Source organism: Garra rufa, chromosome 15 (genome assembly GCF_049309525.1).
Source record: "Garra rufa chromosome 15, GarRuf1.0, whole genome shotgun sequence".
NCBI classification, from domain to species: Eukaryota; Metazoa; Chordata; class Actinopteri; order Cypriniformes; family Cyprinidae; genus Garra; species Garra rufa.
In genome coordinates, this window is record NC_133375.1 from 36,906,303 (window position 1) to 36,923,891 (window position 17,589).

General features: G+C 32.2%; 1 protein-coding gene across 1 annotated transcript in view; it reads right to left on the minus strand.

Moving 5' to 3' along the window:
* Nucleotides 1-17,589, minus strand: part of LOC141287743 (metabotropic glutamate receptor 8-like) — a 51,903-nt gene that overhangs the window by 1,184 nt on the left and 33,130 nt on the right. Inside the window, exons 3-5 of the mRNA XM_073819877.1 lie at nt 9,200-9,416; nt 8,784-8,919; nt 11-126 (exon numbers count right to left, since the gene is read on the minus strand). Of these exons, the coding sequence (XP_073675978.1) occupies nt 11-126; nt 8,784-8,919; nt 9,200-9,416 (469 nt within the window). The remainder of the gene's footprint in view (nt 1-10; nt 127-8,783; nt 8,920-9,199; nt 9,417-17,589) is intronic.

Sequence of the window (17,589 nt, forward strand, 5' to 3'; positions counted from 1 at the left end):
GTGACGGCACCCTCAGCCACTTCCTCCTGGTCCAGGATCGGAGAGCTTTTAGCACCCCAGCTGTCCGATCCAACAAACTTAAAATGACCGGTCAAATTAGCCTTACTTGCAGCCTCCAGCACCTGTCTGGACAAGAAACAGCACAAATAAACTTTTATACTGAAGCAAACTCAATCTAACTAATATTACAGAGGACATGCAGTGTCTTATGCTGTTGTGTTGCATTTTACCATTTTGGACAGTAATTTGATCAGTTCAGTAATTACTATTCATGTCCTTGCAATCATGTAGCACTTTAGATCATTTATAACAAAGAGAGGAAAAAAACAATAGAACTGGTGTCAAACAACCAATAACATCACCTGTAATTTTGTTTTGTGTCTAACAGATACTGTATTAGATTCATTGCATATTTGGCTGGAAAAAAAAAAACATCTGAAACTGTTACAAATGGATAATGTTAACAGTATGCAAATGAAAATAAAATCTGTAATCTGAACAGTTCAGACAGAAATAATAAAGCATTAAATGAGTTTAAAAGTCTTAAAATTGCATGTAAACACTAAAACTAAAAAACTCCACAAACCAAAAAAGTAAATTGTAAAACTTGTTTTGTAAAAATATATATATTAGAATCATTTGTTTCAGTAGTGTTTTGTCAATATACACTTTTTAAACAAGTCTATATCTTGTTTAAATTAGGTGTTTACACATTACACAAGTAAAATAAAAGTATAAATAAATTATGAAATAAAAATATGAATACAATACAAAAATTTAAATTAACTTTAATTTTTTCATTTTGTTTATTTTAATTAAGTTAAATTTTAATTAATTACTTTATTATTTGTTTAATTTATTCATGCATTTTTACATGACACATAATTAGAGCATGACCAAATTCTGAATATGTTTGTCAATGAGATTGATATCCATCAAGGACCATGATTACATTTGCATACAAATGTAATTTGTCCATAAATACAAAAGAAACTTTGTGGGGAACAAAGCTGTGAAAGTCCTCCTGTATTGTATTATACAAAGAACAACTGCATGCATACAGTCAAAAGTTTTGAGAATTACATAAATATTGGAAATTGGAAAAGTTGCTGCTTAAGTTATTATAACAGCAATTTGCATATACTCCAGAATGTTAATAAACTTAATCCCGAAAAAAACTTTCCACTGCATTTCATTGCTGTCATTAAAGGATCTGCTGAGATCATTTCAGTAATCGTCTTGTTAACTCAGGTGAGAATGTTGACGAGCACAAGGCTGGAGATCATTATGTCAGGCTGATTGGGTTAGAATGGCAGACTTGACTTGTTAAAAGGAGGGTGATGCTTGAAATCATTGGTCTTCCATTGTTAACCATGGTGACCTGCAAAGAAACGCGTGCAGCCATCATTACGTTGCATAAAAATGGCTTCACAGGCATGGATATTGTGGCTACTAAGATTGCACCTAAATCAACAATTTATAGGATCATCAAGAACTTCAAGGAAAGAGGTTAAATTCTTGTTAAGAAGGCTTCAGGCCGTCCAAGAGAGTCCAGCAAGCGCCAGGATCGTCTCCTAAGGAGGATTCAGCTGCGGGATCGGAGTGCCACCAGTGCAGAGCTTGCAGCAGGCAGGTGTGAGCGCATCTGCACGCACAGTGAGGCCATGTAATTGTCGATAAAAGCCTTTGAAACGTATGAAGTGCTTGTAATTATATTTCAGTACATCACAGAAACAACTGAAACAAAGATCTAAAAGCAGTTTAGCAGCAAACTTTGTGAAAACTAATAATTGTGTCATTCTCAAAACTTTTGGCCACGACTGTATGTGCACAAAAGTTAATACAACATATAAATGCATAAATGTCTCTAAATAAAAGTACCTTCATGAAATTCAAATATCAAATTGTTATTTAGAGTCGCACTTAACCAAGTTGTCAGGAATTAAGCAATTCAGTTATGCATTTTCTTTCAGCACTGAAGAGATGGTTGACAATTCACACAGTGTGAGCGACAGCTCGTGTTCACAGGAGTGTTTTAATGAGGGGGAAACTTCATCTGCACAGACATTCTCCACCGCATAAGCCTGTCAAAAAGCATCAGCAACGAGCCATATGGATTAGAGACTGTGACACCCAAACACAGAATGGCAAATCGTCACTCGTGAGCATCAACGGCGATAGCAAAGTTTCTTTGGTACTTGAGAAATTGCAAAGTCAAACATGGAAAACAGCGCAAGGAGAAATGCAATGGCCTGAATATCGTATCTGCTCTGATCATGTATGAAAAGGTCATCTAAGCACAAGAGATAAATTGATAAAGACTTATAGGATTTGACAGTAAAGCACTTTCTAAGTTGACATTTCCCAAGCATCTTTAGCATTTCCTGGGTGAAGGGTGACACCACTTGATTTGTACAAAATATAGGCTATAATTGAAACTATAATTTAGAATTAAGATATATTCAGTGTTCCCTTGTCATTTCACTGGCAGGTAATTGAAAAGCCAGTGAGACAACAGAACAAAAATCTGTACAAAAATCTTTAGGATATTAAGTAAAGATGTTCCATGAAGATATTTTGTACATTTCTTTCTGTAAATATATCAAAACGTAATTTTTGATTAGTAATATGCATTGCTAAGAACTTCATTTGGACAACTTTAAAGGAGGAGTCTACTTCCAGAACAAAAATTTAGAGATAATTTACTCACCCCCTTGTCATCCAAGATGTTCATGTCTTGCTTTCTTCAGTCATAAACAAATTATGTTTTTTGAGAAAAACAGTTCAGGATTTCTCTCCATATAATGGACTTCTATGGTGCCTGTGAATTCGAACTTCCAGAAATGCAGTTTAAATGCAACTTCAAATGGTAGAGCCGATCTAGCGAAACGGTCGGTCATTTTCTAGAAAAAAATAAATAAATAAATATATATATATATATATATATATACTTTTTAACCTCAAATGCACATCTTGTCTGTGTGAACTCTGTGTATTCCGGTTCAAGACAGTTATATGTATGTCGAAAAACTCATCTAAACTCATCTAATTTTCTTATCTAACTTCAAAATCGTCCTACATCAATGTTTTTGCAAAGGGCGTTTCATCCGCCTTTCATGTTCACTTTGTAAACAGTGGATCGGTGCTTCTGCAGCAATGTAGGAGGATTTTGAAGTTGGTGGACAAAAAAAGTTTTTTTGACATACCCTAACTGTCTTGCACTGGAATACACACGCAGAGCTAGACAAGATGAGCATTTGAAGTTAAAAAGTATATAAATTGTCAATTTGATTATAAAATGATGATTGTTTCACTAGATAAGACCCTTCTTTCGTGGCTAGGATTTTTTAGAGCCCTTTAAAGCTGCATTTAAAGAAGTTTATAGAAGTCCACTATATGGAGAGAAATCCTAAAATGTTTTCCTCACAAATCATAATTTCTTATCGACTGAAGAAAAAAAGTAATAAATATCTTGGATGACAAGGGGGTGAGTAAATTATCTGTAAATTTTTGTTCTGGAAGTGAACAACAACTTTAAAATTCATCCAGTTAACCCAAAATTAAAAATTTGCTAAAAAAAATGGCCTCAGGCCATCAAACATGTAGATGAGTTTGTTTCCTCATCAGAACAGATTGGAGAAATTTACATTACATCACTTGCTCACCAATGGTTAAACATCACAATAATCCACAAGTGATCAACAACACTCCAGTCCATCAATCTTATAAAGCAAAAAGCTGTGTGTTTATAAGAAACAAAGTCGCCATTAAGACATTTTAAAGCTTCTGGGTATAATATTGTGTTCTACAGTAAAAAAAAAAAAGTAATCTAATCTGAATCAGGAGAGAAATACGCACAGATAAACCACCATTTACAAGCAAAAATAGTCCAAAACAGATCTAAACCAATATGTTGGTGGAATTTGATGTCAGAGGACAACAGAAGATGGACCTTTTCAACAGAGGAAGTGTTATTATAGATTATGGATTGGTCTGAAGATAAATAGTCTTAATCATGGAATTGTTTTAGTTAAAATCATGCACTTTTTCACTTTAGAATGTGTTAATGGATTGGAGTGGTGTGGAGTATTGTGATGTTTTTATCAGCTCTTTGAACTCTCATTGTGGCGGCACCAATTCAATGCAGATCCACTGGTGAGCAAGTCATGTAATGTTAAATTTCTCCAAATCTGAATGATAAATAACTCTATTCCTTCAATGAGTTTCAAAATATGGCCCTTTAGAAATAAGAAAAGTTCTTTATGTTTCAAAAACTAGGTTCATTAGATAAGTGTACTGAGGTTAGGTTCTTTAAACCCCAAGGAAATAAAGAATAAAACCATTCTTTGTAGAAATTAAAAAAAGGTTCCATTATGAAATCATCCTGTTCTAATTAGATCCTTAATTTTTAAAGCAGACCTATTATGCCCCATTTTACAAGATGTAAAGTCTCAGATGTCCCCAGAACGTGTCAGTGAAGTTTCAACTCAAAAAACTCCACAGATCATTTATTATATCATTTTGAAAACGCTCATTTAGAGTGGAAGCAGAAACACGCTGGTTTTCTAAACGCACACACATCCAAAGCACGCGCACAGAAAGCGGCTGTCACACGGTACTAAACGAAGTTCTCTTTCATGTCTTATTGTGCTTAAACTGTCGAATACACACAAGTTTATGTTAAAAACACACAAGTTACAAAAACAGTCGGTTATGTCCGTGAAGGTAAACAGCTGGGAAAGAAATGTTTATATTATATCAGTGCGGCAGCAGCGTAATATAAAGTAAAAAATCAATAGTTCCACTGCTCTCTTTTCTCCTCTGAGGCTGGGGCGTTAAATAGTGTTCGGTGCTCATCTGTGCAGCCAAAGACAGAACAGTTAGCATGCTTTGCTTAAACGTTTGCCATGGCGTTAGGACTGGTACACTGTTGTCGCTTGCGAAAACAAAATGACAGCACCGTGGGTGGAAACATAGCTTAAGGAGTGATAATAGAGTGATAATATTGTTATAAGATCACCTTTTTACGCCACAGGGGGAGCAAAATCTGACACACTGTTTTTTCACATGCTTGCAGAAAAAGGCTTACCAAAAGAAAGTTATTTTTAACTTTTGAGTCAATTACTGTCATAACAGTCTTAAGAGAATCTCACCTGAAAAATAACACTTGATTGAATGGCACGCATTTGAAGAACACTCTGCCAAGATTGGTTTCTGTTTGTGTTTCAGGACCATGCACTTCCAATGTGTCTGCTCATCATACACATCTGTGATCATGTAATTGCGTATAGAGTATGTTTCTGGCCTGACACTGTGGCCATTGTTCCCTTTTCAGGTTTGTTGGTCAGGAGCCAACTCTATTTACATGCATACAGCAGCATGTGTGATGCATTGCATATCAAAAGCAAAGTATCCCATATTGTTTTATCACTACATCAAAGGATATTTTCTCTAATTGGACATAATTTGCATTTAGCATTTGGTTTTTACAAATCTCTTCTAAATGTCACGAATACTAGAAAGTTAGTTCAATCATATCAAATAATCCACATGTGCCCTTGTTACCAGCAGTGTTGTTTTTGACAACCACCTTAGATTTAGTCTTAGTCTTAGTCTTTTGGACTAAAATGTTTTAGTCAAATTTTAGTCACTTCTACATGTGATAGTTTTAGTCCAATTTTAGTCGACGAAAAGTCAAAAAGGTTTTAGTCTAATTTTAGTCTAAAAAAGGGGGAAAAGTAGTCTTTTAACAAATTAATGTAGGTCAGTAAGTATTTTGTGAGCTTCCGGACTGACTATTTTCACCAATAATTACAATAATGAAGGAATGGTTTTAGACATAAAAGACATATATTTGAAATACACCCATAGGTCCTCTCACCGTTTGCGACCACCCTGTGTGCAAACTGCCGCCATCATGGTTAATTGTCTGTCTGTCTGAGTGACAACAATGTGACGTGTTGAGCGTAACCAAACAAGAATAGAATGCTAAAACGCTTGCCATACTAGTATGGCAAAGAGTATTTAATGTTAAAACGGCTTGCCATAGCGGCAGATACTTTTTAGGTTTTAATTGGCATGCACAATAAGCAGAAATGTCATGCATTTTAATTGTCTGACGGACCACCCGCTAACATTTGTCTATTCTCGTCTCGTCAACGAAAACTCACACACGTCTCGTCATGTTTCAGTCATCAAAGAGCCATTTTTATCTCGTCATCGTCTCGTTATCGTCATGAAAAAAAGTGCCGTCAACGAAATGATTTCGTCATCGTCATCGTTGACGAAAACAACACTGGTTACCAGTCAACCATTATCAAATCTGTGACAACATTAGTCTGCTGCACCGCAACAGATGGAACGAACAGTTTGTTCCAGACAGAACCATTAAAAAAACTCATATATGAAAAAAGCCACCGTTACACTCACATTATGCATCTGCTATAGATCAAATTTTCAGATTTTAAATATGAAAATGCAATGTTGCTTGTAAACACCCATAAGCAAATATTCTGGGTTAAACACGCCATAAACAAGTGAACATGAAATCAAAATCAACACTCTTTTACTTTAACACTTCTTGGTGTGAGCAAATCATTAGTGCATTTTATTTCAGGGGAAAAAACTTGTTTGTCTTTATAATCTTTTATCAAAATCTGCCTCTGAAACATCCTGTCAAACTGAAAATGCAATGGGTTGTTTACTTTGCTTCAAGTTGACATTCCTCAGTTGTAAAAAACAAACAAACAATAATAATAATAAATGCATGTGCAATCATGCAGTTGCTCTGTTAGCTAAAAGCAGAAACATATAGTAATATATGAATTCTTCAGCACGTACAAGTTGTCAAAATCTTTCTTGTAAAATGTTTTTGCTAATTTGATGATGATTTCAGATAATTTCAGACAAAAGCTTAACCATTAGCTTATTTTAACATTTATATCCATTCCACTGAATTCCCCAGTTCATGGTCTAAATAAAATAAAATAAAATAAAATAAAATAAAATAAAATAAAATAAAATAAAACTACTTTCCTAACACCCATTTATGGTCTAAAATAAAACAATAAAAATAAAATAAGATAAAATAAAAAATTTATTAAAATAAACCTACTTTTTTAACACCCGTTCATGGTCTACATTAAAACAAAACAAAACAAAACAAATAAAATAAAATAATATAAAACTACTTTTTTTATCACCAAATCATGGTCTAAAATAAAAAAATAAAATAAATAATTTCTTAACAGTCCTTCATGGTATTACATAAAAGTTAATTTAATTTAATTTGAAACAATAAATAAAAATAAATTAATATAAATCTACTTCCTTAACACCCATTCATGGTCTATAATAAAATGGAACAAAATAATAAAATAAATCTAGAATAAAATAAGATAAGATAAGTAAGATTAAATAAATTCTTAACATTCCGTAATGGTCTTAAAGGTGCCATAGAATGGAAAACTGTGTTTACCTTGGCATAGTTGAATAATAACAGTTCAGTACATGGACTTGACATTTCATGAGTCTCAAATACCATCGTTTCCTCCTTCTTATATAAATCTAGTGTTTGCAAAAGACCACCGAAAAATAGGTCAATTCCAACATAACACTGACTGTTACGCAACATCCCCGGGATCGTTAATAGTTACGCTCCAACATTTGCAATGGCCAATCATCGGTAACATCAGTACATCAGTAAAACAAGGCAAGCCACTGTTAGCTGTTAGGGACACGGTTAGCTTAATGCTAGCTCTAGCCTGTTACATTGCAGTACAAAAGATTTCACTTACCACATAAACAGAGAGATGACTGCGCTGATGATGGTGAATGATGGAGAAATAACTGCCTGATGATGGCGAATGATTTACAGATCCCGAGTATCACTGACAAGCAGCTGAACTTGTGTGGTAAGTAAGCACTCCCTCTGCATTATAACTTTACACAGAGCACATGCGATCACAGTAATGAGACTAAAATGTCGGCAATTCAAAACGGCAGATTTAACAAACCACATATTAAAAGCGACTAGAGCTCCTAATTAAATATATATTTTTATCCATGTGCCAGCTATAGAGATGAGCAGCTCTGTGAAACAGCCAATCAGAGCAGAGCTCATTAATATACATGAGGCTTCCAAATAAGGCAATAACAGAGCATTTCATTCTAGGGACAAATCCTAGGGTTTTAAATGGACCTGTAAAACCGTTTCTGGAGATTTTGTGCCCTTTCCTATGCCATATACCTTCTATGTAGATATCAGAGAACAATTTAAAATATTGTATAAATGCATTCTATGGCACCTTTAAATAAAAAATAAAATAAGTAAAACAATAGAAAACAAAACAAATGTAAATAAATTACTGAACACAGTAATTTGTAGTCTAATAAAAAATAAAATTACATAAAAATACACCTTTATGGTTTTAAATAAAATAAAATAAAATTTAAAGCAATAAATAAATAAATACAATAAAATAAATATTTTCTTAACATTTCTTCATGGTCTTAAATAAAATATATTTTTAAACAATAATAAATAAAATAAATAAAAATAAAACTACCTTTTTAACACACACTCATAGTTAAAATAACTCCATAAAGTAACTTAACTCTCCTTTACACCTCCATAAAATAACACAAGGTGTTTAAATATACGTATTTGTCAATCAACAGCATGCATCAGATCCAGCTAAGAAAATGAGTTGTATTTAACCCAGAATGTTATAAGGCCTATAAGGCCTTGCTGATCAGACATAGATTAAATATCATTCACTTACTTGATGTCGTCCTCATGGGCGAAGATGATGACTCCTCGAGCGTTGGGGGTCTCCATTAGTCTCTTAATGATCTTGTCAAACTCTCCTGGTTTGGGCTCTCGTGGGATCTTCATGGACTGAGCGATGCACAGACCTCCTTTGTCACAGAGGGAGAGAGATGGACACCGATGCTGAAATTTTTCTCTCCAAAAATGTGACTCACTTTCTATTTATATTAATGACCACCATGAATTTCTGGCAGCAGATGGGTACAAATGCATGCAGCTGTCTCTGTCATGCTCCTCTTTGGAACTTTTTGAAATATAGCATATTAATGAAAAGCCCGATCTGGATCATTCTATATGCTTCAGTGTGTTTTACATTTGTAGATTATTAGTAAGCAAAATACAAGGCTAATGACTGGACGAATACTGTACCTGCCTCTCGAGAGATCTGAATGAAGGCATCTACTCCACTTTCACCATAATTCCCCTCTGACGCTAATGTGGACACATAGTTCCAGCCCATCGCCTTCACGATGTCCACCATGGCTTGGGCCTGATAGGAGTCTGGAGGAACCACTCGAGAGAAGAAGTCGTAGCGGTTATTGTCGCTCAGCTCTGGTGCTGTGGAGGCGTAGCTGATCTGAGGGATCTGGAAGAAAAAAGACAAGTGATTTAAATGCATTTTTTAAGCGTGTTAGTCTGTTTTAGCAACCATCTTGCTAACAGCTCAGGATAACAATTTAACTGCAAAAATAAGTAAAATAAAATAGTAACTATAATTCAATTTTCTTTATTGTTTTTGTCTTGGTTTCCAGTAGAAATATATTTTTAAAAATCCTTAAAACATCTTAAAATATCTTTATTTTCATTACCCTTATTCAAATTTTCTTTTTTTAAGGTGTAAACCACTAAATATTAGTAAATGTACACTTAAACCAAGGCAATTCTATTTTTTAAAAATAAAATAACATAGAATAAAATAAATACTTTCTAAGCACTCCCTCATGGTCTTAAATAAAATAAAATAAAACAAATAAAATAAAAACAATTTAAAACAATAATAATAACTTTCTTAAAATGCATCAATGATCTAAAATAAAATATAAAATAATAAATAAAATAAGATAACTTTTTTTAACACTACTTCATGGTCTTAAATTAAAAAAAAAGAACATTTTTAAAGTGTAAACCACTAAATATTTGTGAATGTATGTTTGAACCAAGGCAATTCTTTTAAAAAATTAAATATTTTCATGGTCTTAATAACATTAAATTAAAAATAAAAATTTATTGAAATAAAACTTTTATAACACACATTAATGGTCTAAAATAAAATGAAATCAAATCAAATCAAATATAAAATAAATTCTTTCTTAACACTCCTTCATGGCCTTAAATAAAATATTTTTATGGCATACACCACTAAATATTTGTAAATGTATGCTTAAACCAAGGCAATTCTTAAAAAAAAAAAAAAGAGAAAGAATAAGATTAAACAAAATAAAATAAATACTTTCTTAAAACTCCTTCATGGTCTTAAATAAAATAAAACAAATATTTTAAGGCATATACCACAAAAAACTTGTAAATGTATGCTTAAACCAAAGGAATTTTATTTTAAAAATAAAATACAATAAAATGGAATAAAATAAAATTAATACTTTCTCAACACTCCTTCATGGTTTTAAATAAAATTTAATTAAATTAAATACTATGTAAAACAATAAAATAAATAAAATAAATTTAAATAAAACTACTTTCTTAACATGAATTCATGACCTAAAAAAATAAATAAATAAATAAATAAATAAATAAATAAAATAAAATAAAATAATTACTTTTTTAACACTCCTTCATGGTCTTAAATAAAATAAAATGAAAATGTTTAAAGCGTAAACAACTAAATATTTTTGAATGTATGCCTGAACTAAGGCAATTCTATTATTTTTTTCTATTAATGATTAATGATTAATTCTATTATTTCTACTATTTTTTTATTAAATTAAATAAATACTTTCTTAACACCCCTTCATGGTCTTTAATTAAACAAAATACTATTTAAAACAATAAACAAATAAAATACATTTAATTAAATATACTTTCTTAACATGCATTCATGCTCTAATATAAAATCTAAAAAAATAAAATGAATAAATAAATAAAATGAAACTACTTTCTTAACATGCATTAATGATAGAAAATAAAATAAACAAAATAAAATATTACAATAAAATTATTTCTTAATACTTTCTTAATATTCCTTTATGGTCTTAAAAAAACATTAAAAACATAAACGTATGCTTAAACCAAGACAATTCTATTTTTAAAAAATAAAATAGAACAAGACTTCTTTTCAATTTTGAAATCATAAAAAAAATTAAAATATTTAGCGTTCATAAATTTGTAGTCGCAAGAAATTCCTTATGCTGACTAAGGCTGCATGTGTTTGATAAAAAATACAGTAAAAACAGTTATATTGTGAAATGTTATTGCAATTTTAAAAAAACTGTTATTTGAATATATTTAAAAATGTAATTTATTCCTTTGATGCAAAGCTGCATTTTCAGCATCATTACTCCAGTCTTCAGTGTCACCTTCAGATCCTTCAGAAATCATTCTAATGTGCTAGTTTACAGCTCAGCATATATATAAAAAAAACATTTCTTGGTATTATCAATATTAAAAGCAGTTGTGCTGCTTAATATTTTTGTGGAAATCGTGATATATTTTTGTCATGTTTCTTTGATGAATAGAAAATTCAAAAGAACAGCATTTATTTGAAATAGAAATTATTTGAAATATTATAAATGTCACATTTGGTCAATTTATTAATTGTATTAAATGTATTAAAAGTATTAATTTCTTTAAAACTAGTATAAAAAATGGACTGGCACCAAATTTTTGAACAGTTGTACCTATGAAAAAACATTTTATAATTACAAAATAGTTTCTCTATATTTTGCCTGGAAAATGTGAAAAAGCTGCATCATAAAGTTTGCTCCGTTGGCTCAAAGGAGTGTTAGCATGCTACTTCTTTCATAGACCACTTAAGCTTTGACAACAAAATGTGGTAGTGAATTATGTGCACTATTACATCATTTGTCTGAAACAAATGCAGATGGCTGCCATTGGTTTCATCATGATTTGCTGCTCGGCCTCAAATACGCTTCACCCAGTGACTGATAAACCTAGATCGACTCCGGCTTTTTATAGCAGCACAAGTGGAGCAGCGATCGCATCTCGTCAGCTAATGCGCAGAAGGCAAGCGAGGTCTCTGCATGTGGATGAGCAGCAGGGGCGTCCTTACAACAGGTAGATGGATGAACGGACCAACCATTTGACAGATTATCCGTGAGGATAAGCGAGGTTTTAGTCAAATTAAGTTAAGCACAGGAGGGGAGATACAGAGATCAGGAGGTGGGAGGCAAAGAATTCATTTAACGCTGATTATGTGTGCCGGCCCCCGCCAATGAGACTTTAACCCAGCGCTTCACAATAATGCACATTTCAGGTGTCTAACAAATCTGACACACCCAATTCAGGTCATGGAGCACTCTACTAATGAATGGATGAAATGAATCAGGTGTGTAAGATAACAGACCTTTAAAAAGAAAGGGGAAAAAAAGTATTGTGATGTACCGTAATAGTAAGGCTGGGTATTGACATAGATTTCAAATTTTAATTTGATTTGATATTGACTCATTTAGAAATATTTCAGGTAAATATTACATGTCGCACTCTTCTATTAAAAATCACATTAATTTAATTTAAATTACATTAAAAATCTAATTTATTTCTCTGATCAAAGCTACATTTTTCAGCATCGTTACTCCAGTATTCAATGTCACGTGATATGCTGCTATTATGCTGATCAATGTTGAAAGTAGTTGTGCTGCTTAAAAAATGCTATCTTTTCTAACAACATACACTACTGTTCAAAAGTTTGGGGTCAGTATTTTTATTCCTGCTTTTTTTAAAGAAATATTTTTTTTTATTCAGCAAGGATGTGTTAAATTGATAAAGAGAGATAGGAAAGACTTATATTGTTGGAAAAGATTTCTATTTTGAATAAATGCTGCTCTTTTTATTCATCAAAGAATCCTGAAAAAGTATCACAAGTTAAAAAAAATAGCAAAATTCATTGTTTACATTTTTTCATAAAATTTATACAATTGTATCATCAAAAGTAACAGCACAACACATATTTAACATTCAATTAATGTAATTATTATTATTATTTTTTTTTTTTTTTTTTTGCTGTTCAGAAAACATTTATTATTATTATTATTATTATTATTATTATTATTATTATCAATATTTAAAACAGTTGAGCAATTTTCTTTCGGGATTCTTTAATGAATAGAAAGATGCAAAGATCAGTGTTTATCTGAAATAAAAAGCTTTTGTAACATTTTACACTATACCATTCAAAAGCTTGGAGTTATTATTGTTTTTTTTTTTTTGAGAAATAAATAATAAAAATTAATACTTCTATTTAGCAAGGACACTTTAAGTTGATCAAAAGTGATGATAAAGACATTTATAATGTTACAAAAGATTTCTATTTCAGATAAATGCTGTACTTCTAAACTTTCTATTTATCAAAGAAACCTGAAAAAAAAATTCTCAGCTGTTTTCAACATAATAATAATAAATGTTTTGAGAAGCAAATTAGAATAGTAGAATGATATCTGAAGGATCGTGTGACTGGAGTAATGATGCTAAAAACTCTGCTTCGAAATCACAGGAATAAATTAGATTTTAAAATATATTTAAATAGAAAGCAGTTATTTTAAATAATACAAATATTTCACAATTTTACAGTTTTTTTCTGTACTTTGGTTCAAATAAATGCAGACTTTGTGAGCAAAAGAGACTTTGAAACATTGAAAACATTGAAAATCTTAGAGTGTAAATGAAAAGACTTCTGACACCATACAATAACTCCTATAATAGCCATACAATATTTCAGATTTTCCGTACACAAAGCCATTGTATGACTGTCATAATGTCTGGAATATAGTACACAAGGAGGAATTAACACAGGTTTGGAAAGACATGAGGATGAGCAAATAATAACAAAGCGGAAAAACGCCACAAAAGTCAGATTCTGCCCTAACAGAACAGTTTCTCAGAATTAATAGTGTAAAATGTGGTAAATTGCACTGCACCCCAGTTTTAGGAGGGATGATTCTCCAGCTGGACAGGACGCTGGCTCAGACAGAGCTATTTAATATTCTGCACTAGTTCATCATGACTCTGTAACAGGAATGTTCAGCGCCTCTCTGCACGATCCAAATCCAACCTTTTAATCACAGTAATGGCTCCTGTCTGCCCCTGATCTGTGTCCACGCACCTCACTAAAGCCCTAATTTCTGTTACGTGCATGTACTGTAGTATATGTGTAGGTTTCTATTTATGGCTGAATATTAATGCTTGTGAGCTAACTGTGGGCTGTATGCAAGAAAAGATATCAAAATGAAAACTCCTTGATATGTTCTGTCTCTAATTCCTGATTTAATGGGAAATATGTCAAAAACACACCCATAAAGTAATATCATGTTTAACATCTCTTTTTTTCTAGGTTAGATGGAAATAAACAACTTAGGTATATCATGTACTTCCTCTCAAATCTGCAATTGCAAAGTCAGAGATTTCAATATGAACTAATTTTCCATCAAATTCTTCCAAGATCAAATGATCTGAGCTGCACCCCACATTTAGTTTATGGCTCTGAACTCTTATTGCTCATCAACAAGTGTATGAGAAACATCTGAAACATTACATTTATTCATTTAGCAGATGCTTTTATCCAAAGTGACATGCAAATGAGGAACATCGCAAGCTATTTGTCATAAGAGCAAACAATATTCATAGGACAGAAAGGCAAGTTTAAGTATCAACTATTTAAATTACAAGCTAGGCAGAAAAGAAGAAACAAAGTGGATACGTCAATGAAACATAACTAAGAAGACTAATAAGTTTCCAGGGCTATGAAAGTGCAATCTCTGAGCAATAAAACTGTCCTCGGGGAGTTGATCTCTTGTCTGTCTTTTTCTACAACAACAAATCAATCTATCATGTTGTCGCCACTGGTCTCCCTCAAACGACCCGAATGCAGGCCACATAAAGTTTGAGTCGACTTTTACGTATCCCTTTGCTGAAAGGGCATTTATGAATCATTGGTTATAGCCTAGAGTTGAAATTTTCTTGATTAATTAGACACAGCAGTTAATTACAAGCTTTGAGCCAAGACTTCTGCTTCTCAGACAAACATTTGATAAAGAAATTGTTCAGCATGTTTATCCAAAACTTTGCTTTTCACGTATTTTTCTTAAACCTCAAGTTGGTGAAGTTTACAAAACATTAAATTAGATGTTTAAAGTTTAGCTGTTTCATGGTTAATAAGACCTTGACTACATTCACTGCTATAATTGCAATAAATAAGTCACAAAGCATGCCCCCTGGATATGCCTTATTAGTAGTGTTTGCCAACTATTGCTCATACTCAAGGTAAACAAAATTAAACAATAAATACAGACATAAATGATTCCTCAAATTTCCAAGTGACACAGGAAGGAACAAACTCACATAGGCTCAAATTATTTTTTTAACATTAGCTGCTATAGGTAAATAACCAGAAGAATAACAAAGATATTAAAATAAAAATTAAATAAGAAAAACATTATAATTCCAGACTGTTTTGTATTGCTAAAACAAACTAAAAGTGGATGAAACAAAAAACAAAAAAACTGAAAAAAAGTCTGATTCATGAACAAATTCAAATGTTAAGAACCACTTCTTTATAGTGAATCAGAAACAAACCATGTAACCAGTGTCTAACTCATAAACAAATGACTCTTTTGAGTCACTCTTTATAGTGAATCAAAAACATGCAATGCACCAGTATAGTGTGATTCAGGAACAAATGACTCTTTTGAGTCACTTTAAATTAATCAAAAACATGAAGTGCAACCACTGTAGTCCAATTCATGAACAAAAAATATTTTGAGTAGCTCTTTTTTAGGAATCAAAGACATGGGGAATCACAACCAGTGTAGTCTGATTCATGAACAAATCACTCTTTTGAGTAGCTCTTTTTTTTTTAAATCAAAGACATGAGGAATCACAACCAGTGTAGTCTGATTCATGAACAAATGACTCTTTTGAGTCATACTTTTTAATGAATCAAAACATGCAGCTCAGCCAGTGTAGTTTGTTTCATGAACAAATGACTCTTTTGAGTCACTCTTAATGAATCATAATCATTCAGCTCAACTAGTGTAGTTCAATTCATGAGCAAATTACTCTTTTAAATAATTGTTTTCAGTGAATCAAAAACATGCAGCTCAGCCAGTGTAGTTTGATTCATCAACAAATTACTTTTTTGAGTTACTCTTTTTAATGAATCAAAAAAATTTAGCTTAACCAGTGCACTCCGATTCATGAACAAATGGCTCTTTTGAGTCGCACTTTTTAATGAATCAAAAACAAGCAACTCAACCAGTGTACTCTGATTCATAAACAAATAACTCTTTTGAGTCGCACTTTTTAATGAATCAAAAACAAGCAACTCAACCAGTGTACTCTGATTCATAAACAAATAACTCTTTTGAGTCGCTCTTTTTAATGAATCAAAAACAAGCAACTCAACCAGTGTACTCTGATTCATAAACAAATAACTCTTTTGAGTCGCTCTTTTCAATTAATCAAAAACATGCAGCTCAACCAGTGTAGTTCGATTCATGGACAAACGGCTCTGAGTCGGTCTTTTTAATGAATCAAAAACATGCAGCTCAGCCAGTGTAGGTCGATTAATTAACAAATAACTCTTTTGAGTCGCTCTTTTTAATGAATCAAAAACATTTAGCTTAACCAGTTCACTCTGATTCATGAACAAATAACTCTTTTGAGTCGCTCTTTTCAATGAATCAGAAACATGCAGCTCAACAAGTGTAGATCGATTCATGAACATATGGCTCTTTTGAGTCACTATTCTTTATGAATCAAAAAAGAGCAACTCAACTAGTGTATTTGATTTATAAACTTAAATTCTTTTGAGTCGCTATTTTAAATTCAAAAACACGCAGCTTAACGAGAGGTGTGTTTCCCAAAATCAACTATGGTGCATTGATAGAGTTCAATGGAACTTGTGACCATAGCTAGCTAACATGCTTTTGGGAAAAGCATCCCAGTGTAGACCGATTCATGAAGAAATGACTCTTTGGAAGCATTGTTTTTTAATGAATCAAAACATGCCGTTTAACCAGTTTAGCCTGATTCATGAATAAATGGTTATTTTGAGTCTGTCTGTTGAGTTACTGTTTGATTCAGTCTGATGAATCATTGAATTAACTGCATCCATTTAAGTGATATAAAGCATAAATAAAGATATTACAAATATCAACATCATGATTTTCTGTATACTGCCCTCCAAAGGCAAAGCGCAGTAACTACGCATTTGGTCAAAATTGAGTTAAGGCTTAAAATGGACTTTGTGACAACTGTTTTGTCTTGTGGCAAAGTCTTCTGGTTCAATTTTGCACCAGAGAAACAAGAGTGTCAACATGTTTGGCTAGCTGGCGTAAAAACTTTAAAGGCATTTTTCTCAGTTTCAGTGTTGGCGTAGTTACCGCACTTTGCCTTTGGAGGGCAGTATAGCTGCTTTGAGCATTGAGTAATTTTGAGCATTGAGTAATTTTCAGTGATGGAATACACAGTTCTTATAAATAAAAAAACTAAATGTTACAAAGCACTTCTAAATCTTTTGAATTCAAACATCGCCTCAATATTTGGACAATGTCATTCTGTCCCCTGGATAG